This window comes from Pollachius pollachius, assembly GCF_949987615.1.
Source record: "Pollachius pollachius genome assembly, chromosome: 11".
Taxonomy (NCBI): Eukaryota; Metazoa; Chordata; class Actinopteri; order Gadiformes; family Gadidae; genus Pollachius; species Pollachius pollachius.
This window is the reverse complement of record NC_136944.1, coordinates 13,491,072-13,518,731: the sequence shown is the minus strand read 5'-3', so window position 1 is coordinate 13,518,731 and position 27,660 is coordinate 13,491,072. Positions and strand designations below refer to the sequence as shown.

General features: G+C 44.5%; 1 protein-coding gene across 1 annotated transcript in view; it reads left to right on the top strand.

Annotated features, from left to right (window-relative positions):
* Window positions 1–4,570: 4,570 nt before the first annotated feature.
* Window positions 4,571–27,660, top strand: part of LOC307082982 (protein shisa-9) — a gene marked incomplete at both ends in the record, with an annotated part of 83,955 nt that continues 60,865 nt past the window's right edge. The window contains one exon of the mRNA XM_079746745.1: window positions 4,571–5,160. Within this exon, the coding sequence (XP_079602871.1) occupies window positions 4,571–5,160 (590 nt within the window). The remainder of the gene's footprint in view (window positions 5,161–27,660) is intronic.

Below are 27,660 nucleotides of genomic sequence, written 5' to 3'. Positions count from 1 at the left end.
CAGCTCTTAAATGACCGGTATATAAATTCACTGATATGTCAATTAATATTCAAAAGGACTTGAAGGGGGAGGGGTTGTGATGAAAGATGTATTGACCATACATGTGGGAACTAAATTGCTCCTCTTATTGGACGGCAAGCAAATGTTTGTAACTCACATTCAACTAATCTTAAGAGATGCTGCAACATTTTTCGCGCTTTGCTGTCATGCCTCTCATTGCCCTAATCTCTCCCTCTCTCTCTCTCTCTCTCTCTCTCTCTCTCTCTCTCTCTCTCTCTCTCTCTCTCTCGTTCTCTCCCCCACCTACTATCTATCATCCATTTCTCTCTCAACCCCCCCTCTCTCTCATCCCTCCCTCCCCTCTCTTATTCTGCCTCATTTCCCCTCTCTGTCTCTCGCCCTTCCTCCAAGTCATCCCTGACAGACTGCGGCACTACACATGTTTATGGCACGCTGGCACAAAGACCGCAAGCTGCAGAGGTATTAGTGCACGTCGCAGCACGTGCTTGAACACACACATACATACACACGCAGATTTTCACACAGACACTCGCGTGCAAACACACACAAGCACACATATAAACGCACACACACACACACACACACACACACACACACACACACACACACACACACACACACACACACACACACACACACACACACACACACACATGCACACGCCCCCTCACACACACACACACACACTTACCCGCAGAGACACACACAGAGACACATTTGCACGTTTCGGTCAGACTCATCTGTTGAGCTGACAGTGCTTTTGGGGGAAGGAGATTAAATAATGAGTGAGAGGGGAGGAAAGGATGGAAGAAAGAGCCAGGTTGCAGCCGGGGGGTTGGGGTAAGGTTGGGGGATTGGGGGAGAAAAAAGGATCCAAAACTATAAAAATAGGGGATTTTAAAGTATACTGCAAACATGATGTAAAGATGTTACAGAGAATGTGTCAGAGAAATAGAGGAGACGGGGCGGGGGGGGGGGGGAGAGTCAGCGAATGAGAGGTGCGCTCATTTGATCACAGAAGAGCGATCGAGCGGCCGTGCGTGCCTGTGTGTGTGTGTGTGTGCGAGAGAAAGAGAGAGAGACAGAAAGAGAGAAAAAAATAGGGGGAGGAGTGGGTCTGCGATCAGTAGAGAGAGCCAGAGAGGGTGGAGTATACGCGTGTGATCGAGGGGCAGCAACAGAGCGGGAGAGAGAGAGAGAACACAGTAGCGCACAGCGCAGTAGACGGCAGACGCAGCGGCTTTCCACAGGACACAGACCCAGACGCGCACCGCCGAGCTGAACAGAGAAGAACACTAAAAACAATCGGAATACACGCCGCCGGAGGAGACCAACCGACAGCAGGACTCGCCAACTGAAAGGGAGAATGGAATATTACAACCACCAGCTGCAACTACAACAACAACAACAACAAAGCTTGAGATTTTCCCGTCTCTCCCCACTTGTGTTTGGAGCAGCAGAGCACCAAGCAGAGCCCCAGTGAAAACACATACATATGATATATATATAAAACTCCTATACATATATATCAAATTATGCCTGTTTTCAGAGAAGCAGCTGATGGACACGGACTGTGTTGACAGCAAACTAAAAAGAGTCCATTGAATAACTAATTTAAAGGATCTGCTGTTTTGGCAATTTTGGTAAAGAATTAAAGCATTTTAAATGCTTCTAATTGGGAGAAAAAAGGGTTGAAAATTAATTTGCTGCATTTGGAAACTGGCATTTTCTTTTTCCGAGATGTATTGAGTACTTGAAACCACAATAGCAGCAGTCTTCTACATTTCCTAGGAGGCTTCTTCTGAAAACAGGATATATATATATATATTAATATATATATATTTATATACAAATATATATATATATATATATATATATATATATATATATATATATATATATATATATTTACTTTCTCTGTGCTAATTTGTTTGATCTTTGGAGGATTTGAGTCCTCAATGCTTCACTGGCTGCCTGCCAGTTCCACGTCACTCCTGTGCGTAACAAGTCCACCTAAAGCTTTGTAGAGTCGGCTGGCCAGCTGTGGAAGGAAACAGTCAGGTGTGGGTGGCAGGTGGTAAATATACCAGAGGGAGTGAGAGTGAGAGTGAGAGAGAGACACCCGGGGAAAGCCCAAGAGGAGAGAGAGGGACAGTGTTGAGAAGAAAAAGATCCAAAACAAACAATGAAAGAGGGCAAAGAATGGATCATGTGTCGGTAAACAGAGAAGTGATGAGAAGAACTGCGTTGTAAAAATCCCAAAAGAGGAAGGACCCGTTTTTGGTAGAAAAAAGAAGGAAAGCATTACTCCGGAACGAGTCCAAGTCGTCTGCAGAAAGTGGGACAGCGCCGTTGTTGTTCGTCTCGCTCACCGTGCTTGACGTTTTCCCACCTCCCCCCAACCTCTTTTCTCCCTCTCTCTCCCCATTTCCCTCCCCCCCTTACATTGTCATTCCCCTCCTCTCACCAGCACTCCCTCCTCAAAACCTTACCCCTTCTACAACCTCCCCCCTTCCCACAACTCCTACTTACCCCACCTACCCCAGCCCCCTCCACCAGCACCACCACCCAGCCTTTTACTCCACCCCTATCGCTGTGTAGACGGACACGCGGGTCTCGCCGCATTAGCCCATCGGCGGTCTACTCCACTGGGCTCTCTCGCCACGTAACTCTGCCCCCCCCTACCCCACCCCACCCCTACCCCATTGCTTCTCCCTTCTCTCTCCCTGTCTCCTTAACCTCCTCCCCTTAGCTCCATTACGGAGAGGACAAGACCACAACTAAAGCCCCGCACTCGGGCTAGGGTGCAAGAGCTCAACAGGAGTCCAGGAACCGTACAGGGACCCCGATAATTGGACCTAATTGGAGCCACCGTGATAGCCACTGACCTGTTTTTTTTCGGTGGAGCTTTTTACTTTCAGAGCTGGTCTTAGAGCGGGACTGTTTATTTGTGTGTGTGTGTGTGTGTGTGTGTGCACGTGTGTGTGTGTGTGATTGTTGTGTGCGTGTTGGTCCACGTGGGTGTGAGTGAGGGAGACCAACAGAGTGAACGGTTACCTCAGGTGGACTTCATCATCAAACTGGGGAGTCTAACTGTCATTGAAACTTCACCCGCTTGCCGACACCGAGAGTGTAATTATATCATTCAGCTGTGTTTTTGATTCGCTAACCTTGTGAGGACATCCTTTGTGGGTACACAACAGAAGAAGGACTCATCTGTTTTATTGTGTGGAGAGAGAGAGAGAGAGAGAGAGAGAGAGAGAGAGAGAGAGAGAGAGAGAGAGAGAGAGAGAGACAAGGTTGGGCTTTGAAAGGTTAGCCAACAAGATGCCTGGCACAAAACAAGAAAATACCCAAGAGCCTGAAAATTGCAGCCTTAAAGAGGCCAGTTAATCCAAAAGAAGTGAAAGCGGTTGAGACAAAGGGATAACAAGACAAGATCAACACCAGGGTTGCATCGCTTTCTCATCATTTGTCCTGGACATTAGAATCAGGTGTGGACTGATCTGGAACAATAGAAGCCCCAGCAGCCAATGGCTCCTTCCCGGAAAATTTGACAGTTTGGTTGTTTAGGTTTTTGAGAGAATCTTCCTTCAGGAACACTGACATCCTGGACATCTTTTTCGAGATACACACAACAGCTTATCGTTGGAGATGCCTCCAGAAGGGTTGATGCCTTGGTGATAAGTCTTCTTAGACTGGACCCCGTCCAAGACTTCTCTGAGGATTTGGGCGTTTTGACGAAGGCCCACCTCGCTCGCCTGCTGATGTCACACAGATTTGTGAAAAGGTGACGTTTTGTTTGCCGTGTGTGAATGGTTCCCAGTTTGTTTATCACTCTTGAGTCTTCACACAGACACACAAGCATACCATACACAACCAGTCTGTAACCCCACTTAGCAGCGAACACACACACACATGCACACACACACACACAAACACACACACACACACACACACACACACACACACACACCCCAACATTCACCACAAACAAACCACACAACCACCGTCCTGTGTTTGTGCATGACGGTTAGTTCCCACAAGGGACTAATTTGCTCAGGTGAGGCGAACGTTGAAATAGATAGATTTGTTCGAATGTCTACGAGACGAGAGCCTACCACAAACATCCCCCACCCTTACTTGCCTGTCTGTTAGAGCCACGCCGCTCAAAGGGGGATCCGATAACACCTACGTTGTAATTTAATTCTCTTTATTGTTTTTTTATGTTCTATTCTCTTTTATAGGCACTGGCCGTGAGTCGCGGCCCATGCAAGAGCTTCAATTCTTTCCCACCAAGGGGTTTTCAGTCTCTTTGGAAATGTATTCAAATCTTTGAAAAAAAAAGAATCTGGGTGCATTTTATGGCCTTGAAGAGGACATCCATTTTGTTTCACCCTTCCTCCCCCCTGCTGCCGTGATCGTACCCAGGCCCTTCGGTTGGGTTAGGCCCATGCCAGACCAGGTCCAACAGCACATAATCTACGCTACGTTCCACCTGCTGCAAGTGTGAACTGTTTTTGGCTTGCAAGATCGAATCGAATCAAAGATGGCCACCTCCTCGCCGCCGCACTCCTTCATTCTCAGCGTCTCCATGGTGATCCTCTTGGGGCTAACGCTACAGGGCGGGTGGAACTCTCAGCCATCGGGGCTGGTCTCCGCGCAGGCCCCCAGCCTGGGCGCCGACGGCAACCAGACAGCGGTGCCCTCGGCCACCGGGGAAGCGGCGCTGGTCAAGCCCACTCCGACGGCCGAGTCGGAGGACGCCTCGGTGCCGTCCATCGGCAGCCGCTGCTGGGGATACTTCGACGTCATGGGCCAGTGGGACCCGCCCTTCAACTGCAACGCTGGCATCTACATGTTCTGCTGCGGCTCCTGCTTCTACCGCTTCTGCTGCCAGTTCCGGATACACAGCCTGGACCAGACGTCCTGCTCCAACTACGACACGCCCGTCTGGGCCAACACGGGCAAGCCGGCGGCGCCTGTCACAGAGGTCCAGGAGGAGCCCGACCGGGACCGGACCCACATGATCGTGTACATCATCTGCGGTGTGGTGGCCATCATGGTGCTGGTGGGCATCTTCACCAAGCTGGGCCTGGAGAAGAGCCAGGGCGGGCAGACCGACATGACCAACTCCAGGTGAGCGGGGGAGGGAGACAGGTGGATGGTTAAATGGATGGTTAGATGGTTGGATGGATATATGGATGGTTAGATGGTTGGATGGATATATGGATGGTTAGATGGTTGGATGGATATATGGATGGTTAGATGGTTGGATGGATATATGGATGGTTAGATTGATATATGGATGGTTGGATGGATATATGGATGGTTAGATGGTTGGATGGATATATGGATGTTAGATTGATATATGGATGGATATATGGATGGTTAGATTGATATATGGATGGATATATGGATGGTTAGATTGATATATGGATGGTTAGATGGATATATGGATGGATATATGGATGGTTAGATGGATATATGGATAGATAGATATATGGATGTATGTATGGTTAGATGGATAAATGTATAGATATATTGATATATATATATATATGGATATATGTATGGTTAGATGGATATATGGATGGATACATTGATAGATATATAGATGTATGGATGGTTGGATGGATCAATTGATGGACATATGGATGGTTAGATTGATATATGGATGGATATGGATGGATGTATAGATATATGGATGTATAGATGGTTAGATAGATGTATGGATGGACATACAGATACATGGATGGTTAGATGGATTAATGGATAGTTAGATGGATATATGGAGGGATAGATTGATATATGGATTGATATATGGATAGTGAGATGGATATATGGATGGTTAGATGGATATATGGATGGACATATAGATATATGGATGGTTAGATGGATATATGGATGGACATATAAATATATGGATGGTTAGATGGATATCTGGGTGGCTATATGGATGGTTTGATTGATTTATGGATGGGTGAATGGACAATGCTCATTCATGCAGTTAGTGCTGCTTCTAATGATAACTTGGGATGTTGAGATTTCTGTAATGAGATTCATTGGCCTTCACTTACTTGCAATCCCTTAATTGTTTAAGACAGTAAATTGTGGAATGTTTTCCCTTAAAGGCAATGAAAAATGAAGAACAAATAATGGCAGTGGCAGGAATATAGTGTGCCTGTGTAGTGATACCCACGCTTTTTGCACACTTTGTTTACCTTTGGCGATTTTGTAACCGCGTGAGCAAATGATTGAGCATGCCCGCCTTGCGCCAATCTGTGCATTCATGTTTGTGCTCGTTTTAAAGGGGGAGGGGGACAGCAATGAGGTAATAAATCAAGAAGGTGGATCGTGCTGAGGGGATGACGGCTGTGGAGGGTTCTTTAGACAAGGTCCCCGGGTAACTGACGTAGGAACGTAGGTATACAGGAAGGTAAGCAGGGGGGGATCGTCCGGTAGCAGATGGATGGTTAGGGAGAGAAGAGGAGGAGGAGGAGGAGGAGGAGGTATGGACGACAAGCTAATCAGGATGGATGGAGGGAAGAATGGTAGGAGAGAAAGGTATGGATGCAGGGAAGGAGTGATGGAGGCAGGGAGGAATGGAAGGAGAGAAAGGTATGGATGCAGGGAAGGAGTGATGGAGGCAGGGAGGAATGGAAGGAGAGAAAGGTATAGATGCAGGGAAGGAGTGATGGAGGCAGGGAGGAATGGAAGGAGAGAAAGGTATGGATGCAGGGAAGGAGTGATGGAGGCAGGGAGGAATGGAAGGAGAGAAAGGTATGGATGCAGGGAAGGAGTGATGGAGGCAGGGAGGAATGGAAGGAGAGAAAGGTATGGATGCAGGGAAGGAGTGATGGAGGCAGGGAAGAATGGTAGGAGAGAAAGGTATGGATGCAGGGAAGGAGTGATGGAGGCAGGGAGGAATGGAAGGAGAGAAAGGTATGGATGCAGGGAAGGAGTGATGGAGGCCGGGAGGAATGGAAGGAGAGAAAGGTATGGATGCAGGGAAGGAGTGATGGAGGCAGGGAGGAATGGAAGGAGAGATAGGTATGGATGCAGGGAAGGAAGGATTGAGGCAGGAAGGAATGGAAGGAGAGATAGGTATTGAAGGAAGGATGGAGGCAGGGAAGGATGGAGGGGGTGTAGCAGGAGGGAGGAAGGAGAGAGGGATGGAAGGGATGGGAAAGAGTGAAGTGAAGTGAAAAGGGAGTAAAAAAAGAAAATAGGGTGAGGGAAATTAAAGGAGGGAAGAATGGGAGGTGGAAAAAATAAAAGGAAGTAGAGACGGATGGTTGATAGCCAGCCCCTCCCCTCCAGGTGCAGGCTCTACCTGTAACCATGGTGTTCCATCGACCACACAAAGAGCTTTCATGTTTTAATTTGTCTGTACTTCATAAACATGGGAATATTGAGTGGAGCTGAGTGGAGCAGGGCTAATGGCTAATTCTAGCGGTGTTTGTGTGTGCGTGTGTGTGTGTGTGTGTGTGTGTGTGTGTGTGTGTGTGTGTGTGTGTGTGTGTGTGCGTGCGTGCGCGTGTGCGTGTGTGTGTGTGTGTGTCTGCATCAAGATAACGTGTGGGAGAATGTGAGAGAGAGAGTGGGGGAGAGAGGAGAAAATGAGAGTGGTTGTGGGAGAAAGGGGGTGAGTAAGTGGTGAAGAGTGAGAGGGAGTGATTGAGAGGGGGAAAGGGAGAGGGAGAGAGAGGGAGCCTGCTGGGTGATACAGGCCTATTGGATGATGAGGGCCAGGATGGGGTACAAGGGCAGGGTTGTTGAGTGTTTTAGTAAATCCTGCCGGTGCTGGATCTCCTTGCTCCCCGCGAGGGAGTGGGTAAATGGGCTCAAAGTTGGCATGAGTCAATGGTGTGTGCGTGTGTATGTGTTTGTGTGTGTGTGCTGGGAAGGAGGCTCAATATTGACGGAGATCAGGAATGAAGAGTCTGCGCAGGCCACGACACCAATGAGGGATATCTTCCCCATGTTGAGATGTCCGCTGTGGAGTGTGCGGTTGAGGGTGCTTAAACCACCCATCAACCACCGGCACTCCACAGGCGCCATCGCTTCAGAAATCTCTAGAGATTAACCACTTCTTTGATTAGGGCCGTATGATTTCAAGACGACCAGGATCTCATCCCTAGTGTGGGGCCAACCAGTCACAAGTTGACAAGTTATTCATAAAGCGCCTTAAAAACAAAAAGGCACCAAAGGGAGGTACATGTACATGTTTATTTCACAGTACAAGTGCACACACAGACAATACAGACGGCTGAACACGCACACACACACACACACCTCTCTCTTCCCCTCCCTATAGTGTCCTTGAGCACAGGCAATTAAAAGCGTTTTGATCCGTAACCGAGGATCAGGCCGGATTTACCCCTCCTTCCCCATCAAAGGAAAACGCAGAGGACAGGGTCATCTACAGCCCACCACTCCCTCTCATCTCATCCTCCCACTAGTAACCACTCTTTCTCACCCCGCTACAACCTAACCCCGACCGCCGCCGCTCCTGTTGAACAGAAAAGGTCTACTTGAACGCCTGCAGCAAATTCTAGTGTACGAGAGAGGGGGGGGGGATAGGGAGAAGGAGAGGGAGAGAGAGAAGGTGTTAGTGAGAAAGAGTGTGATACAAGAGAGGGAGAGAGATAATTGCTACAAAAGGGCGGGAAAGAGGGCAGGAGGAGATAAAGAGCGACAGAGTGGCGTCCAGATAGGAGGTGGTGGAAGAGGAGGAGGAGGGGTCAGGGTACTGTTGTGTAAAGAGATGAAGTCATAACGTACCGAAGGAAGTTTATTACTTCAGTGCGGGGTACAGAAGGAGCCACTTGGGGACAGCCAGAGCGACAGAGAGAGCGAACGAGCGCGCAAGAGAGATTTGGAGATAGAGAGAAATAAAGAGACAATAGCAGGCGACCGGAGCCGACCTGACCTCTGTATCGACCGGGTCTGAAGATAGAGAGAGCTGGCTTTGAGGACAATCCATTCAAGAGCTGGGAAGGACAGATAGAGAGTTAGAGAGAGAAGGACCCATGTGGACGTGGGAGATAAATAGAGTGAGGGGATGGATGAAGGGGGAAGGATAAAGGGGAGATGGAGGGACGAAGGATAGAGGGATAGAATGAGAGGGGGATGGAAGGCGAGAGAGGAACGGAGGGCGTACTAATAAAACTGTGAGTGATGGCACGGGGAACAGGGGGCCCAGAGAGAGGAGCTGTTCTTGTTCTACTGATTTTCCACTCAGAGGTTCTCTGTGGACGTCTGGACGGATCGGCGGCCAGGCTGTCTCCCCTTGGAGATATCAGGCTTTGGATCCTCCCACCAAGGCCTGTTTATCATTTTTATAGCTGCATCTCAGTATGGCAACATAAGAATACCAGGTCAGGATAGTGAAGCGGCTATGGGGATCGAATCCCAGCCAAAGGTTCTGATTTTGGGTTGTATCCCCGATGGGACCATTGAGTGAGATGCCCCTCCCCCTACCTCCTGTGTAGTGACCTGGATCTGGATTCACTGTGAGTTGCTTTTGATTAAAGCTAGATGACTTATTGGTAGATACTGTATAGGAGCATATATTTGAACATAGCGGTAGCATATTAATAGCTAAAGTCTTTCAACCCAGAAACCTTTCCTGAACCTGGGGTACTGCCTAACCCTCATTCTGTTTCTTGATTACATGGATCTATATTTTCTGTCTAACCCCTACCCGGTCCTCGAGCCGTATTCAATTTAAGTTACTTTGTATAAAGTGTCTGATGCATGATCACACAGACATTGAATCATAAGTAGCTCAAAAGAAAGAAAGCACAATAAAACACAGTGTAATACCGGCTTGCTGTGGGTATAGACATCCTTGCTTTGTTTTCCTCTTGTCAAAATTACTTTATCCATGCAGCCATCACAATTACAGTCCTAAACGGCAATTATTATGTGTGTGTGTCTGTGGGTGTGAAAGTGTATGCATGATTGTTTACAGTTCTGACCGGAGAGCCATCAGAAAGAGAGGGCAAAGAGGGGGAGTCAACTTTGTCAACTTATTGATCGCTGTGAATCAGGAGGGACTACCATAATATCAAACATCACAACCGCTGAATCTCTTGTGGTCTGCATGCCAACGATCACAGTTAATCTGTGACATCCCTATAACACAAAACATCAGGTTCTTATTAAACTCCATTTGATTCTAAACGCTGGAATCCATCTTGGTTCACAAGAGGATGGCGTTTGGTTTGGGAAGGAATGGGGTCGATAAGAATGAATGCAGGCCTGTTGTGCTGGGTTAGATCTGCTTTTGGACATGTGGTGGAAACCAGGGCTATTGATTGGTTCTACCAACCAAATTTAATGTGAGGCACGTTGTGATTGGATCGTTGTTTTGAATGAACACCGCACTATCACAAGTTGGTTAAAAAAGAAAATGGTGTGATTATTGTTATGAACTATGTTATACCTTAATTTTTTCACAAACGTTTAGTTATTTCTTAATATCAAAAGCAAAGTTCACTGTTTTACAACCAAATTGTGAATATGAAGGCAACCCAACAGATAAGTCATAAGGCAGTATAAGTAACTCTGGAAGAACTGAGATCAGGATCAGGACAGATGCCATGTTTAAAAATGGCTTATGTTTAACTTCAGATAGCCTTGAAGGAATAAAGTAGCCTTTCTGGATTGTATGAAATGGGTTTGTGGGAATACGTCCTAGTTGGGATTGATTAAGAATTCAGCCTTGTTGTTCTGAAGAGAACAAAGACAGCACTCTCGTAGAATGGTTTAGCATATTCATTTACACACATGGTTAAAAACCTCACTTGGCCTGTATACATTTCAGAGTAGGAGCCCTTTGCTTTCACACTGGTGCACATTGTGTGAGTGTGTGCGTGTGTGTGTGTGTGTGTGTGTGTGTGTACATATGGCCGATAAATGAACACAGTAGCACAACCGTGAAGCCTAAGACTTGTTTGAAAAAACGTCAACACTGGTGAAATGCATAGCGTGAAGGGAGAAATGTGACAAAGACACACACATACACACACACACAGACACACAGACACACACACACACACACACACACACACACATATACATACAAACACAGAGCTAATATACAGTCACACACTCAACTCCCAAAGTGTTTTGTTTTGCCCGTATTCGTTTTTTTGCTCGCAGTTGGTCCATCGCAAACCACATCTCGCTTGGCTGTTGCATGGATACCACCACAGTGCGCAAGTTAATGTTACATCTTTCCTTTTAATACATTTGTTTCACCTGGAATTATGAATGGAATGATGCTGTTGGTTGTTTGTTTTTGGCAGTCCATGATACTGTAGATCAGGTATTTGTTTTGGTTTAGAGAATCGATTAGATATGCGTTGCTTCACTGCTAACTGTGTAAAATGCTTACGTCTACTGTTTTTCTCGGTAATGGTGGACACACTCTCCCGCCTTGACCTCAATCAGTTAACCTTGTTATATCTCCACCAAGACGCATCAAACACACTCCAAACACACACACACACACACACACACACACACACACACACACACAGACCCAATCACACACACACACACCCTCACACACACACACACACGCACACACACTCACCCACAGACTTACTTAGTGTATGTGCACAACAGAAAAGCTTGTTATTATTCAGCCCACTCTGGATAAGTTATTCCATTCGGAGAGAGATTTTGATCAAGGACACTGGCTGTTAAGCGACCATGTGGGAGATCCAAACAGACATTAACGTCGGCCATTTTGGTCCTCCACTGTATTGTTTCTCATCAGCACCGCTCTCTATTTGCCTTTATTGTGCAGCCGGCCTGGCATTTTGAACGTTTATTACACTTCTGTTGACAGTTTAGAGCCACCAGATAATGACGAGTTGGCACCAGTGCTTGGACTTGTACTGCTTAAAGTGACATTTTTATGGGTTTTGGTGTTGTGAAAACGAAGGACAATGTGTGTGGGTAGGACATTAATGTGTGTGTGTGTGTGTGTGTGTGTGTAGCTCTATAGGACTAATATTTAACCACCAACGGGCTACAGATACATCATATCCCGTGCTTAAACTTCCAAACACATCACAACCCTTCCGTTAGTTTCTAATGAAGGCATCCAAGGCCAACGGATTTTGATGGAAACAATGTGACCTTGTGAGTGGTGGGTAGGAAGTGGTGTCTCTTTAAGGACCTAAAGATCTTAAACGTCCTCTCAACACATCCTGCTCCAGCTCTTCGCTGCTGTTAGCACCTCTATCTTTAGCATCGCTGCTGTTTGGTGCCGCGCATTAGCGATAGCTTCACCATGTTTAGAAAACTAGTCTTTCTCAACTTTGTTTTTTTCCTTCTTTTTAATGTCAAGTACTTACTTGCCCTAGCTGAACTTCTTGAAATTAACACTTTGATGTCAGCAGTCCAGCAATAAAAAGACAAAAAAACAACATATAAAAAGCACCCCACCAGGAAACTTTCCAATTAAAAGCAGCCAACTGAAATGAATAAGCAAATACTGTTTAGGTAATTTATGAAGGCTGCTTATTGCCCTTTTTATAGAAGACAGCAAAGAAACCAGACAAAGGAGGGGAATGGACAAGCGATGTGTAAAAAGGTAGGAATGGAGTGCGAGAAGAGCATTAAATTGAATTAATGCGATATCCCAAGATCCTTTTTTACACTCACCATTTCGTCGTGGCGATTTGCTAAAATTCTCGCATGGCGAAATCTTCCTCCTGAGAATTGTGGCTGTGCACCGTTTTGTATGAGGGAGAAATGAGGGGAAATTACTAAATTGAGTGAAACAAACAGACCGTGTGATATAGTTATGTAGCCATCTGTAATAACTAGACCCATGTCCTTCTATCCCTTCTTTGGCTGTTTGGTGTTGATATTACTATGTTTAGAAAAGGTGAGTTTCATTAACACAATCATTTGGACAAATAAGCCTTTATAAACAGTGACAAAGGTGGATGAATAGGGGATTGACGGATAAAAGATAGATATGTTGATATATATTGAATAAATATACAACAGATCAATAATAAGAGATGGAAGGATATATATCGATATATTGTGTGTGTGTGTGTGTGTGTGTGTGTGTGTGTGTGTGTGTGTGTGTGTGTGTGTGTGTGTGTGTGTCTGTACGTGTGCGTGAGTGTCTGTGTGCGTTTGTGCACGCGCGTGTGTATCCACTTAAGGTTTTGCATGCCAGAGCAACACCGGCTATGAAGTTGATTAATTGAGAAATCATGCGAGCACTACATCCCTGTTGCATCCAGAGTGGTATCTGCTTAAACAGACTCGTTCTACCCGTGCATTTACTATAGACGTAGTTATACTTATCTCTGCGCAACATCCTGCATAAGTCGCCTACGGAACGTGCTTTTGCCAGTTCTAAATACAAAAGGTGAACAATAACCCTTTGTGGTACTTTGACTTACCAAAAATAGAGATTTCGATGGATAAACAGACAGACAGGTGGATGTATTGTTGGATGATAGACGGACAGCTGGGTAGATGGGTGGATAAATATGTAGATGGATGGAGAATTCAGTGTGTGTCCATCATCCCCAAAGAGATTTGTATGTATGGTAGCTCAAAAAATGTGGTTGGCAGTATGTACATTATGTGTGTGTCTGTGTCTGTATGTGTGCAAGCGCGTGCATGTGTGCCAGGGTTGGATGATTGTAACTCTGCACCACGCCCCAGTGCAGCAGTCGTACTGGGAGACAAATCACTGCAGACCCCAAAGTCCCTCTGCTCAACTGTTGCTGCAGTCTCCATTGGCGCGCACACACACACACACACACACACACACACACACACACACACACACACACACACACACACACACACACACACACACAGGGAGCTGCCATCCCCCCAACCCCTCCATATTTCTGGTCTCCTCCCACTCTCCACGTCTTAGCTGCGTCTGCTGATGTTTCCTCTCCTCCGTCAACCCCTTATCCCTGTCTTTTTGATGTCTTCCCGGGATACTATTTTTCTGTTTTTATCTTTTGTTTTTCTGTTTGAAATGCTTTTAATGAGCAGAGGTGTATTGTGAAGATCATTATTTAGAACAGAGTTGTGTTGTAAAGGTTTTGACCAAGTATTTGTGAAAGAACCATAGTGCTAAGAACATAAGATTCATGTTTGGTACAGGTAAACTTAATCCACCTTGAGACATGTGGTTGTTTTGGTTTTGGGCAAGGGGTTTGTAAGGATTTGAGAACCGGTTTAGCTAATTGGTTCTGGTAGGGTACAACATTAGCAAATGAACATTTACAAATTAGGGCTTGGCTTGGATTCAAATGAGCTTATAGGTGGATGGTAATTAAGTAAAGTAATGTTTTAATATATTAAGTACATTCCTCAATGATACAATATAATTCGTCTGAGGTGTAGATAAATGCAAAAACAAGAATTGCATATGTGTGTGTGTGTCTGTGCGTGTGTTTACGAAGGGGGGAGAAGTGTGTTTTTGCGTGTGCTGGGTGCATTTCTAGTTTGGGAACATGGTGTCCGAGGCGATTTCTATTTTCACTCTGGTGGTCCCGGCAACGGTGGCCGTGCTGCTTGTGGATTGACGTCGTTCCCAAGTCACCCTGACAGAAAATCAACTGCTAACATGGTAGTGTTTGTTGGAGCGAGCAAAAGCAGCAAGTGCCACCACCCCCACTGCCACCCCCCCCATCACCATCCATCCCTACCACCACAACCAAAAACACCACCACCATCACCACTACCTCCATGAACACCAAAACTGCCGCCTCCTCCATCATTACTAACACTGACCCTACCACCACCATCCCCTCCATCCCCGTCCACACCCACCACCACAACTATCTCCTTCTACTCCTCCACCATTCCATCATCCACCCCTGCCCCCACCACCTCAACTCACTGCTCGTCCTCGTACTCAAGCTCAACCACCACCTCCACCACCACCTCCCCCATCCATGTGTCTATGGATGGAGAGATGCATGAATGAATGTATAGATACGTTATGAGTATTTATAAACCACATTAGGCAAATGGAGGATGAATGGATGCATCTTCTTTTATCAGCCAGAGATCTTCATAACAAGCCGTGTGTGTGTGTGTGTGTGTGTGTGTGTTTGTGTTTGTGTTTGTGTTTGTGTGTGTGTGTGTGTGTGTGGGGCGTAGAATGGAACTACAGTTGTTTTTTTTATGTTTGATCTTAATCTCTTATCTAATCAAAATGAAGGATGCAAGATGGCTTTTTAACAGTGCCAGTGGCAGAGCTGCAAGGTTTGGGTCACACTGGAATGTGGCAGCTGCTGGATCCACTGAATCGTGAAACTAATAAAAAGTGTTGGTTAAACTCTGGCACAGCTAAACTGCAGTTTAGCAGTTAACAACTTTGTAATGTAAACTAGGAGTGCAAATGATTTTGTATCCACCAGTTGTAGTAGTGCAAATGTTTTCAAAGCTGGAAGTGTTAGCGATAAAGGGCTATCTTAAATAGCGTGTTAGAGGTGGGATTATATCTTTTGTCAGTTCCTTAAAATAGCACAGCAACCATTTTGACTTGTAATGAAAATCAATCCGTGTTCAAAACCTTGCAAACCATTAGCATAGTTGGAGAAAACTTACTATCCAGGGCTGTTCATATGCACTTGCTTGTGTTTTACACAAACAAAAATACAGCTATGTGAGCTGCTACACACTAAGATGTTATTAGCTTGCCAAATTGCCAAATGTCAGTGTGCGCTTGATGAACAAAAAGCATGGCTGTGTTACATCTCACATACATAGACAATTTCAACAATTAATTTGGGGTCTTAGAAAACCATCTAAATCCCTTTAACAAAGGAAGACACACTTAACTAGCAACGTCTTTAACAACAGGTCCTGGCTGATTTATTATATCATCATCACAGTACTTATTTTTAGAGGATGTCAAGTCTACGACCTGACTTTCCCATTGATATAATACAACTGCTGCTCTGAACGACAGAGTAAAACCACATTCAAACATCCCTGCATATTATGTTTTAATATGCGGCCGAGAGAGCTTACGGACAGCTCTCTCTCTCTCACTCTCTCTCCGGCAGTGAGACAGTCGATATGTGTGCTCTAATTATACTGTTGGCATATCAATGTTCCAATGTCAGAGTGATACAACGCTGGGAGCTCCTGCTGAGGAGCGCCTGACACCCCTGTCTGTCACAGCAGGAGGGTGGGGCTTACGAGACAGGAGGGAGCGATGTAAGGAAGGAGGGAGGTCTGAGATTAAAGAAAATGAAAGGGAGGGGAGGGGGATAGAATGAAGAAAAAGAGAAAGATGGGAGGAATGAAATAAAGAGCTATACAGCTGTATATATAGAAAGCAAAAAAGGACAAAATAAAATAGTAGCTATGGTCAGTAGAGTTTGCAGAAAGACAAGCTTGAAGAAATAAAGAAAGACAAGCAAGGGACAAATCTGTTCTCTGAACGAAGAAAACTTTGCTCTATAATAGATATTCTCCATTGATCCAGATAAGAGGGAAGGAAAGAAAGGTAGAAAGATATAAATGCCATGGAGAAGTTTTCTGAAGAAAGGAAGGATCAGAAGAGATAGAAGAAGATATGTCAGACAGTCAGAAAGGGATACAGACGAACCACAGCTAGACAGAGCTAAGTTGTGTGAAGAGGGGTGGATCAGGAAGGGAATACTTGTAGTCCTTGAGCGAGATTGAAAACAATACAATACTCCCCGAGGGCGCTGCTTGAAATAACACATAGGAATGGAAAGTGGCGGCAAAAGGAGGGGGGAGAAGAATCATCTATGATCTTTTCACTGCCAGATGGGGTTCATGATGACGCAATAAACACCCAACATCCCCGTTCTCCTCCCCTTCACCACTTTATGGACCGATGTGTGGTCGTTTCAGTTTTTTATTTTTTTATTTTATTTGGGCCTTTCTTAGTTTGATTTCTCTCTTCCTTCCTTCCTTCCTTCCATTCTGACCTGCTTCCAGGAAGGAAGACAGAACGGTAGGCACCGTTCTGTCTTCCTTCCTGGCTTCCTTTCATTCTGCCGTCTTACCGTGATGCCTGCCTTCCTTCCTTAGCTGGTTGTTCTTTTTCCTTCCTATTTAAATTCCTCCTTCCTTCCTTCTCTTTCTTGTGTCCTTTTTGTATCCCTTCCTTTTTTCCCTCTCTCACTCTTCCTCCCTCCCTTCCTTCCTCCCTTCTGTCTTTCATTTTCTCATGCCAATCATACATGATTGTCAGCTAGTGTGGTGCGCTATAGAGTGTGTGCTTTTCATAGGGCTGTGGTCTTTGAATGGCATAAAAGCTTTTTTACCATTCACCATTCAACTTTTCAAACATCAATATCCGGCGTCTAGCAAAGCCCGTCAACAGATGTTTTATTTTGGTTGGGCCATCTTTCATGTGTTAAAGCATCGTGGCGGAGCGCCTGTCAAAGCGCGATGCTGTGATTGGACGGCGCCTGGTTGCCATCCTCAAGGACACTGTAGGCGGAGTGCCCTTGAGCCAGACGCCTCACGCTGCTAACTGCTTCTGACAAGCGCCCCATGTCGCCTCGCACCACCGGCGCCTCCCCTCGCGGTGGGAATATGAGGTATTAACTGTAAGAAAATAAACACCCAGAGAGCCTGGAAAATGCATGGACCTTTTCATTTGCATGCATGCTATGGCGTGCATACAAAGGCAGAGCATATGGAAATGAAATGCAATTGAAATCCCGGTGTAGCAGTAGCTTTGCCATGTATACGTCCGTAACACATCGGGGCAGAGTGCCATCCACTCTCCGTGACCTTGGATATGAAAGAGCAGGGGGATGGGTAATCCAGCATCGTGGATTGTTGACTCCCTGCCAGAAGGTTCCGGGTTTGATCGCCACCTTTGCCCTACCTGTAAACCACCCCCCCACCTACCTACTCCACAATGATGTGTCTCTATACTCACCGTCACTAACAAACATGTTTCCTAAATAGGATTAATAGATTAATACTACTATATGAGACTCAAAAGATGAAAGATGATACATAGCATAGCAACATAACGTAATATTGTCCTTGCAAATATTTTAATCATTCAAAACCAAATATTGAATCAACTTGTCGGCGGCATTTCTCTCTCTGAAATAACCCTTGCATCATATAAAATGTCAAAAGATATTTGTCGAACACCGAATCCGAATGTTGGACGAATGGCTCCCAAGTCCCGTGACACTAAGTATGGTCTGGCGTGTTTACGCAGACCGTTGCTACGGAGACAGTTATCTGAGCCCTCTGGCTCTCGGATGGCTCCGCTTCGGGGTACAGAACTCAGCGGTCACGCGTACGCCAGTGTGCCTTCGGTGCACTGCTGGGTCGATGTCAACTTTGTCTCTGAGAACGGAGGGATTATTTACTATATATATTTAGTCCCTCACAGTGGACGCTTTCATCCAAAGCAACTTGTGAAAAAAAAATGTGCAAAATGTGACTTTTTCATGTCATTAAGGAGCAGGTAGAGTGAGAGCATCTTGCTCCTTGAGTTGTGATTCCCTCTTCCTGATGAGTGCATCTAGCCCACCATTTATGTGGGCTTCTTCTGTATTGATGTCATTGGGCCTTTCAAAGCCACACCCCCTTCCTCCATTAACCTCTCTCTCTCTCTCTCTCTCTCTCTCTCTCTCTCTCTCTCTCTCTCTCTCTCTCTCTCGTCCTCCTCCTCTCCATCAGTCTCTCCCTGCCATCATGTCTGCAGTGCCCAAGGGTGTTCCATGCTCCTATCCTGGCACCCTTTAAGAAAGGAGCATACACATGCACTAACTCACTCATTCACTCAGTCACTCAGTCACTCACATGCACATTCACTCACATTCGCAGATAAACCTGCTTACATAAGAGAGAAGTGGGTCGAGGAATGGAGATGGAGGAAAGACGCAGAGCGAGGGGGACAGAGGGGGGGGGCGAGGCATAGCGAACACAGAGAACGGGAGAGTGAACCTGATTAGTCTGCAGACAGCAAAGGAGTCAAGTATCGATTGGTGATTCAGCTCTTGTTTGACAAAGTGACATTTTGTTATTTGCATTTTGGACACACCAACATACAGGCAGACACTGGCAGACAGAAAACGGTGAGGAAAGAGTGAGAGAGGAGATCACAGGAGCTGAAATCTGAAAGATCAGCCCTGGGCAGACACCTACCTTCATCTACCTCTCCCTTCATGCTCCCTTTTGCCTTTTATCTGTTTTGATCATAACTCGTTTTATCTGTCCTCCCATCCCTCCTCCACTCCCTCTTCTCTTTGACCCGGCTGCTAGCTAAGCTCCCCCTCGCCATCACTTGCTTACCTGTCGCTAGTTTTTTCACCTCATCCTCGTCCGCTCCTCTTCTGGGATACTCAGGTATCCCAGAAGATATACAGTCTGCATTCTCAGTCTTTCTGTACTTTTTACATCCAGTTAAAATGTCATTAAGGAGCAGGTAGAGTGAGGGCATCTTGCTGCTAATGATGCTGATAAGTAGACTGGTAAAAGCTCAATTGAGTTATGATTCCCTCATCCTAATCCGCTCCTCTTCTGGGATACCCAGGTATCCCAGAAGATATACAGTCTGCTTTCTCAGTCTTTCTATACATTTTACATCCAGTTAAAATGTAAAGCAACATTTACTTTCCATCAGTCCATCTATCCCTATTCTACCATGCTTCGATTCCTAAATCCCTCGCTCCATTGATCCATCCCTCCATTATTCTGACCTTCCCTTCATCTGTCCATCCTTCCATCCATCCATTACCATCCATCCATCCATTTCCATCCATCCCTCCTCCCATCAATCCATTACCATCCATACAACCTTCCATCCATCCATTACCATCCATCCCTCCTTCCATTCATTCATTACCATCCATCCCTCCTTCCATCCATCCATTATCATCCATCCCTCCTTCCATCCATCCATTACCATCCATCCCTCCTTCCATCCATCCATTACCATACATCCCTCCTTCCATCCATCCATTACCATACATCCCTCCTTCCATCCATCCATTACCATCCATCCGTCCCTCCTTCCATCCATCCATTACCATCTATCCAACCTTCAATCCATCCATGTCAAATGGACGTTTAGCTTATTCTGCTCCATATGGCTTAGAAATGCAACATTGGGTGCTGTTTAATTTCCTTAGAAAGTGTATTTATAATGTCATTATTAGTCTGCATAGTCGTCTTAGAGACAAGTTGTTTTATTGTGTTCAAAACTTGCAATATTTTCTGGCCGATAATAATTGCACGTGCAAAAGAAAATGAGTTTGTCACTGAATATGTCTTAACAATGTTTTAATCTCATTCAGAAGTCTAACCATATTAATAATAATTTCATCATTGCAGTAAACGTTCACATTGTATTTCAAATTTAAATTAGGAAAACAAAATCACTATGCTACTGGAGTATGACAATGCATACACAACCATATGCAGACTTTAGCAAATTCACAGGTTTTGATCAATATCATTATTAAACAATTTATATACGTTCATTATATTTTTGGGATAACCTCTTTTGGGGGCATTATCTGGAGAACAACTACAAGCTTGTTACTTCAGCCCTGAGACCAAGAGACTATACTCTTCTGAGAAGAGGTATTAGTTTCTTACTTCAGTCCAGAGACCAGGAGACACTTAACTACCCTCAGAGAAATTATGACCTAGGTGGCGTCAGCCTTGAGACCAGGAGAGACTTAACTGCCCTCAGAGAAATTATGACCTAGGTGGCGTCAGCCTTGAGACCAGGAGAGACTTAACTGCCCTGATACAAAGTATGACCTAGTAGGCTCCAGCCCTGAGAACAGTGGAGACACTAAACTGCCCTGAGACAAAGTATGACTTGCGTCACTTTAGCCCTCAGACAAGGAGGGACTAAAATGCCCTCAGAATAATATTTTTTGTTGTTACTTCAGCCCTGAGACCAGAAGAGAATAAGTACCCCTCAGACAAAGTAGTAGTTACCCAACTTCAGCCCTGAGACCAGGAGAGACTAAAATGCCTAACCGAAAAGATATGTTACATAGCACACCTGCAATGACTATCAGACTAGTCTGATAGCAAGTTTGTTAGATAGTAACTCATGTAGTTAACACGAGCTGTTCAGCTTGCTGGCATACTATTACAATGAACACTACCCACAAGAAACGGTACTAAGCTGCTCAGTTAGCTAGGGAAATGTGATTAGCTGGTCAGTTAGCTACTGTTGCCTGTTTGTTCTGACTGTATATATTATGCAAAATATATGATAAAATAAATATATACAAATTCTCTCAAGCGAATATGTCTCTCAAAACGCAGAGGCCATTATGTATAGGCTAATGCAAAAACTGTGTACTGTGTTTTTGGGTCTGAGATGAATCACCATGCGCCCAAAGGTGGATATATGCCTAGTTTGTTTTTTGTGTTTATTTTTTCATTCCTATAAATGTGTAATTAAAAACGTTAATATAAAACGGCATTATAAGTATGTCCTACCTTATCTACTAAGGAAACAAGAACGGCAGATCGTAATATCTAATCAACTTGGTATACATAACTGGCTATTGCTTGAATAACAACTATGTGATTTGATAAATGCATAGATAAATCTTCCAAATGCAAGCTGCTTATTAAGATAATGTCTTAAACCTATGTTACTCTAGTGTCCAAATAAGTACTTTATTCCAAAACGAAAGAAAAGGAGCCACGCATATCAAGCAAAGAAAAAAGCTTTTGGTAAATAAAATATAAGCACACCGGAAGAAGAAGAAGATAAAGAAATCCAATAATGAATAGAATATATACTCCCACACACAAGTTGCGGGTAAAATATAATGAATTAAAACGAAATATAAGCCCACCCCACTCAATAATGTCATGGTCAGACGCAGAAATAACCTGGTTTAAGGTAATTCTCACAAATCAAACATTTTTAGCTGTCGCACGGATAAGTAAAAACAATCCAGTAAACATTTCATTCTTTGTGTTGTACTGTCTGCGCATGTGTGCTGTGATATGAATACACATTCAAAGACATTCATGTGCACTACACACACCAAGAACCAATAAATGCAAAAATAGAATAACCAAAATGAAGAATATGATCTATAGTCTTAAAGTGAAAGGTGATTTGGGCCCTTAGTGAGGGGGGCTCCTATAAGACAATAAAGTAAACGCCCATTCAAGCTCACCAGGGGAGACACAACAGTTGGAGACACAGGAAACACAATATTCAGGGCTGTGGGTTATGGTCTGTGGTTTCTATGGTTATAAGGCTCATGTTTATGGATTTGGGACCTTTGGTTTTCCTGATAATTTGTGTGTGTGTGGTTGTAAGTGTGTGTGTGTGTGTGTGTGTGTGTGTGTGTGTGTGTGTGTGTGTGTGTGTGTGTGTGTGTGTGTGTGTTTGTGCGAAGCCTTCCACACTATATGCATTCAAAGAATGTAGTGGCAGTGAGGGGATTCTGCATCGTATTTATCTTTCTCTCTCCCTCTCCCCCTCTCATCCATCTATGTTTTTCTTCTATCTCTTGTCATCCATCGCTCCCCTTCTCTGTTATTTTATTTCACTTTATTTCATTCTCATTTGCCGTCCATCTCTCCCACTCTTTATTTATTGTATTCTCCCTTGCTCTCTATCCAAACCTCTTGTTCTAATCCCTCTCTCTTTCTCTCTCTCTCTCTCTCTCTCTCTGTCTCTCTCTGGTCATCTATCTTTACCTCTCTCTCTCGTCATCTATTTCTCGCATCCTCCCTTTCTTACTAAGTGATGAGTGTCCCGCCCTGCTTAGCTCATGCTAATGTCTCCAGGGGCTGAGGGGGATTTATATGTGTGTATGCTCTTCTCTCCTCCTCTCTGTTCCTCTCTCCTTCTCTCTTCTCTCCTCTCCTCCTCGCTGTTCTTCTCTCCTCCTCTCTGTTCCTCTCCACTCATCTCTGGTCCACTCTGCTCTTCTCTGCTCCTCTCTGTTCCTTCTCTCCTCTTTGCTCCTTCTCTCGCCTCCTCTCTGCTTCATTCTCACCTTCTCTCATCCTCTCTTCCTCCCTCCTCCTCTCTGCTCCTCTTTCCACCTCTCTGGTCCTCTCTCCTCCTCTCTGGTCCCCTCTCAAATCCTCTGCATATCTCTCCTTTTCTTTACTCCTCCCTCCTCCATCCTCCTCTATCTTCCTCTCTTTTCCTACCTCTGCTCTTCTCTGCTATTCTCTCTTCCTCTCTCCTCATCTCTGGTCCTCTCTCCTGCTCCTCATGAGGTAATCTCGAAGAGCCCCTTGTTTTAAGGCTGCTAATCAATGCACTTAAAGTATGTGTGTGTGTGTGTGTGTGTGTGTGTGTGTGTGTGTGTGTGTGTGTGTGTGTGTGTGTGTGTGTGTGTGTGTCTGTGTGTGTGTCTCTGTGTGTTGGCCTGGATAAGCTAAGACACCCATACAAACACACCTTTTTGTGGCATCATAATCTGAGTGCAGTGCGCTAATAAACTGTTGAAGGATACAACACATCTATAAAAGTGTATATGAAAGACAATATGCTGTTAGACTCAGACTCATAACAGAAAATACCACTTGTTAAGATGATAGCACAAACGAGGTCAAAAGGGACACAGAGATCTTTCTATATATAAATATATAAATATATTACTGCAGGCTAGTAGCCAAGATTGTGCTCTGAAGACCTCATTAAAACCAGACAGACATTAGGAGACACTCATAGTCACTGACACACACACAAAAAAACAGTACACACCATAAATGTTGCTCCTCACTGAGTCAAATGCTGGCTTCCCCTTTGTAGGCCATAGGGTTCAAAACATGCACACTATACCATTCATACTTACCAACCCTGAGCCTTCAGAAACAGGCAGATTTATTAGAATCGGTCACAGGGGATTTGAGGTTGTCTCAGACTTTAATGTTTGACATTCTTCATTTCCTGCATGCTAACAGTTTTCTTTTAAGGTTGTGAATCACAAAATAAGAATCAAGAAAAGTATATGTTTTGAATACAAATGGTCACTACTATAATACACACACATATATATATATATATATATATATATATATATATATATATATATATATATATATATATATGTATATATATGTATATATATATATATATATATATATATATATATATATGTATATACTTTATATATACAGTAGCTTTTTTTACCTTTGGCTCCATTTTATTAACGCGTCGCTGCTCGAGTGTGTAGCTAGCACAAGCAGCATTTGCAACTGATAGTGCTTCCTGATGGATGGCCAATAACAACATTCTGGCATCTCAACGCGTTGCGTTATAATTGGATGAGTAACTTCTAGTCAAACTAATACAGACCATTCCTGTCCCCCAGCAACCTATATACCAGTGGCAGTTTAAAAAAAGAAATACAACAATGAATCTCCTGGAGGATATTTATTGTTGTATTTTATTGTTGTATTTATTTTTCCCGGGACTCTCCTGGGAAAGAAAACACTTTCAATATATACCTGATTGTAAGACACACACACACACACACACACACACACACACACACACACACACACACACACACACACACACACACAGGAGTCTCCATTGTGTTTTCTGTAGGGCTCAAGTCAACTGGTAAACCAAGATGGAGCGCAGACAAGGTTTGGTTGAAAAAGGGAAAGAGAGAAAGAGGGAGCCTTGGAAATGGGTGTCCGTGTACATAGAGGGAGATAGTGAGCGAGGTGTGTGTGTGTCCGTGTTTAATGGAGAGGGAGACGGTGAATGAGAGCCAGAGATGGTTGTGTCTATGTGTGACAGAGAGAGAGAGAGGGAAAGAGTGAGAGAGGTGTGTGTCTGCATGTAACAGAGATAAGGGGAGAGCGACAGGGAGAGAGAGCAAATGTGTGTGTGTGGGTGTGTGTGTGTGTGTGTGTGTGTGTGTGTGTGTGTGTGTGTGTGTGTAACAGAGTGAGACAAAGAGCGAGAAAGGGAGAAGACAGCGACATAAAGTGAGACGGGTGTGTTTGTGTGTCACAGAGAGACAGGGAGAGAGTGACAGGGGTGTGTAAAAGAGAGAGACAGACAAAGAGAGGGGGTGAGAGGGTGAATCAGAGGATAGTTTGTTATGTTGCAGCTACTGATCTGAGCTGACGGGGGTAGCTAAGCGCAGCTAAACAACACACGTAACAGCAAGGGAGGGGCTGAGTAACCCAGCGACAGAAAATTGGGTACAAATGGAGGACGGACGGACAGACAGAGATATAGAGAGGGAGAGAGAGAGAGAGACAGAAATAGAGAGACAGTGCGAGACAGACAGATTGTGTACATGTGTGGTTGTGTGTGTCAGAGATAGTTTAAAATAGGAAATGCTTGAGAGATGGAAACGGGATAGAAAAAGAAGAGAATGAATGTTTGTGTGTGTTTGAAATGTTGTGTGTGTGTGTCTGTGTGTGTTTGTGTGTGTTTCTGTGCATGCGTGTGTGTGTTAATGGGTGTGCACGCTAGAGAACGATAATGGGTGTGAAAGTGAAGAAAAATGAAAAGGGAGAGGAAGGCATGGACTTGAATTAGGGAGTCATTGGAAATTAAATGGAATTAAATGAGGTGGACTACAATGTGGGAGAAGAAAGGGATAGAGTAGGAGAGATAATGAAGAAAGAGAGAGGGAAAGGGCATGGGAAAGCCAGGCAGGCTTGGTGATTAGTGGTAGAAAGAGATTGGGTTAATTGGTATTTTATCAGAAAATAAAGAATGGTGGGAGTTAATTTAGCTAACCGGCCCCTCCCATGCTCTCACAAATGACTGTGTGTGTGCATGTAAATGTGTGTTCATGTTTTTTTCGATGTGTTTTTGGCTTTTTGTGCTGCAATATCTTTACCTTGTGTGTGTGTGGGTGTGCGAGTGTCCATACATGTTACTGTTTGCATGCATAAATGCATTCTTTTTTTTCTATTTACATCAAAGCCAAAGAACAATGAACTCCTTAAACTGTCACATTTATATATATATATATATATGTATGTGTAAATAATAGGTGTATTCTTTGTTCATGTCCATATGTGTATACTGTACACTTTGTCCTTGCCCCACTCTTTCTCTGGGCGGTTGGCTCTGAGATTTAATGGAGCCGGGGCATTTACAAGTCAACTCAGGTCTGCTGAGCGTGCCCAGTGGAGCGTGGGGTGTGTGGAGAGGGAATGGGGGATTGGGGTGGGAATTTGGCCTCTCCCAGGTGTATTTGTAAGTAAGCGCATGTGTTATTGATGTGAGGGATTCTGTGACTGAGCAAGGTGTATGTGTTTGTGTGTGTGTGTGTATGTGTGTGTGTGTGTGTGTGTGTGTCCATGGGTGTGTGTGTGTGTGTTTGCGTGTGTGTGTGTTGCATGTCGTCGTTTGCACTCATACCTTGGGGGTTACGATGAGAAAAAAAAGAAAGTGAAATGTTATTTGAAAAGCCACCAAAAACGTAGAGCATAGGAAGCTAAGGACACATTCGACAAAGGACACGATTTTATTTAGTTAACCTTCTCTCAGTACTTCCCAGCACCAAGCAGTTTGCCAACATCTTCCGATACGTGTCTCTATTACTTTGACAAATCTTCCCAGGAAACCAGACCATCCTAGCTATAATTGGCAATTCTAACATATCAATTCCAATGTATTTTAAAGTATTAATCTGACAGGCAGTTATCCCTTACACATCATAAATGAGTCTAACTATATCTTCAGACAATAGTAAATTTTTCTAAATGAAAGCACCAGTCAGCAGATAACTATATATTTTGTTAAAAAATGAATGGCACTAGGACTAATGTGGCATGCCAGTGACTTACCAATGGATAACACACTTATTTTATGTCAATAATAGGGCAAGAAATATAGAGGGATTGAAGGGGTGAACAGGATTAAAAGGTTAAAGGTGTAGAGAGAAGTTGTCCTTGGAATAAGTAGACTAATGGTCTAATGAGAGAGGTAGAAAGAGAGAGTGAGAGAGTGAGAGAGAGAGCGAGAGAGGGAGAGAGAGTGAGAGAGAGAGAGTGAGAGAGAGAGAGAGAGAGAGGGAGAGAGAAGAGAGAGTGAGAGAGAGAGAGAGAGAAGGAGAGAGAGAGAGAGAGGGAGAGAGAGAGAGAGAGCGAGAGAGCACATTGCACTCAAAGCAAGAAGCAGATATATAAAGAGGGAGACAGATATATGCATGGATGGAATTAGAAGGAGTGGAGACAGACAGGTTGATAGATTGCAGCCATTGATGTGAGTCACCCAGTAGGTACAAACTCGTTCACGTGAACAGCCCCGATCAAGACGTATACACACGCCTGTGTGTGTGTGTGTGTGTGTGTGTGTGCGTGTGTGTGTGTGTGTGTGTGTGTGTGTGTGTGTGTGCGTGTGTGTGTGTGTGTGTGTGCGTGCGTGCATGCGATTGAATGAAAAATGAGGGGTGAGAATGGGCTTTTAAAGTCCTTGTCCATTAGTATATTATATTGCATTGTCCTTGTGCTCAATCTCTGTGCACTGTCAGTATGTGTGTGTATGTGTGTGTGTGTGTGCGTGCATGTGTGCTTGCGTGCGTGCGTGTGTGTGTGTGTGTGTGTGTGTGTGTGTTTGTGGGCATGTGTATGCAATCAACTCTGTGTACGTGTGTGTGTGTGTGTGTGTGTGTGTGTGTGTGT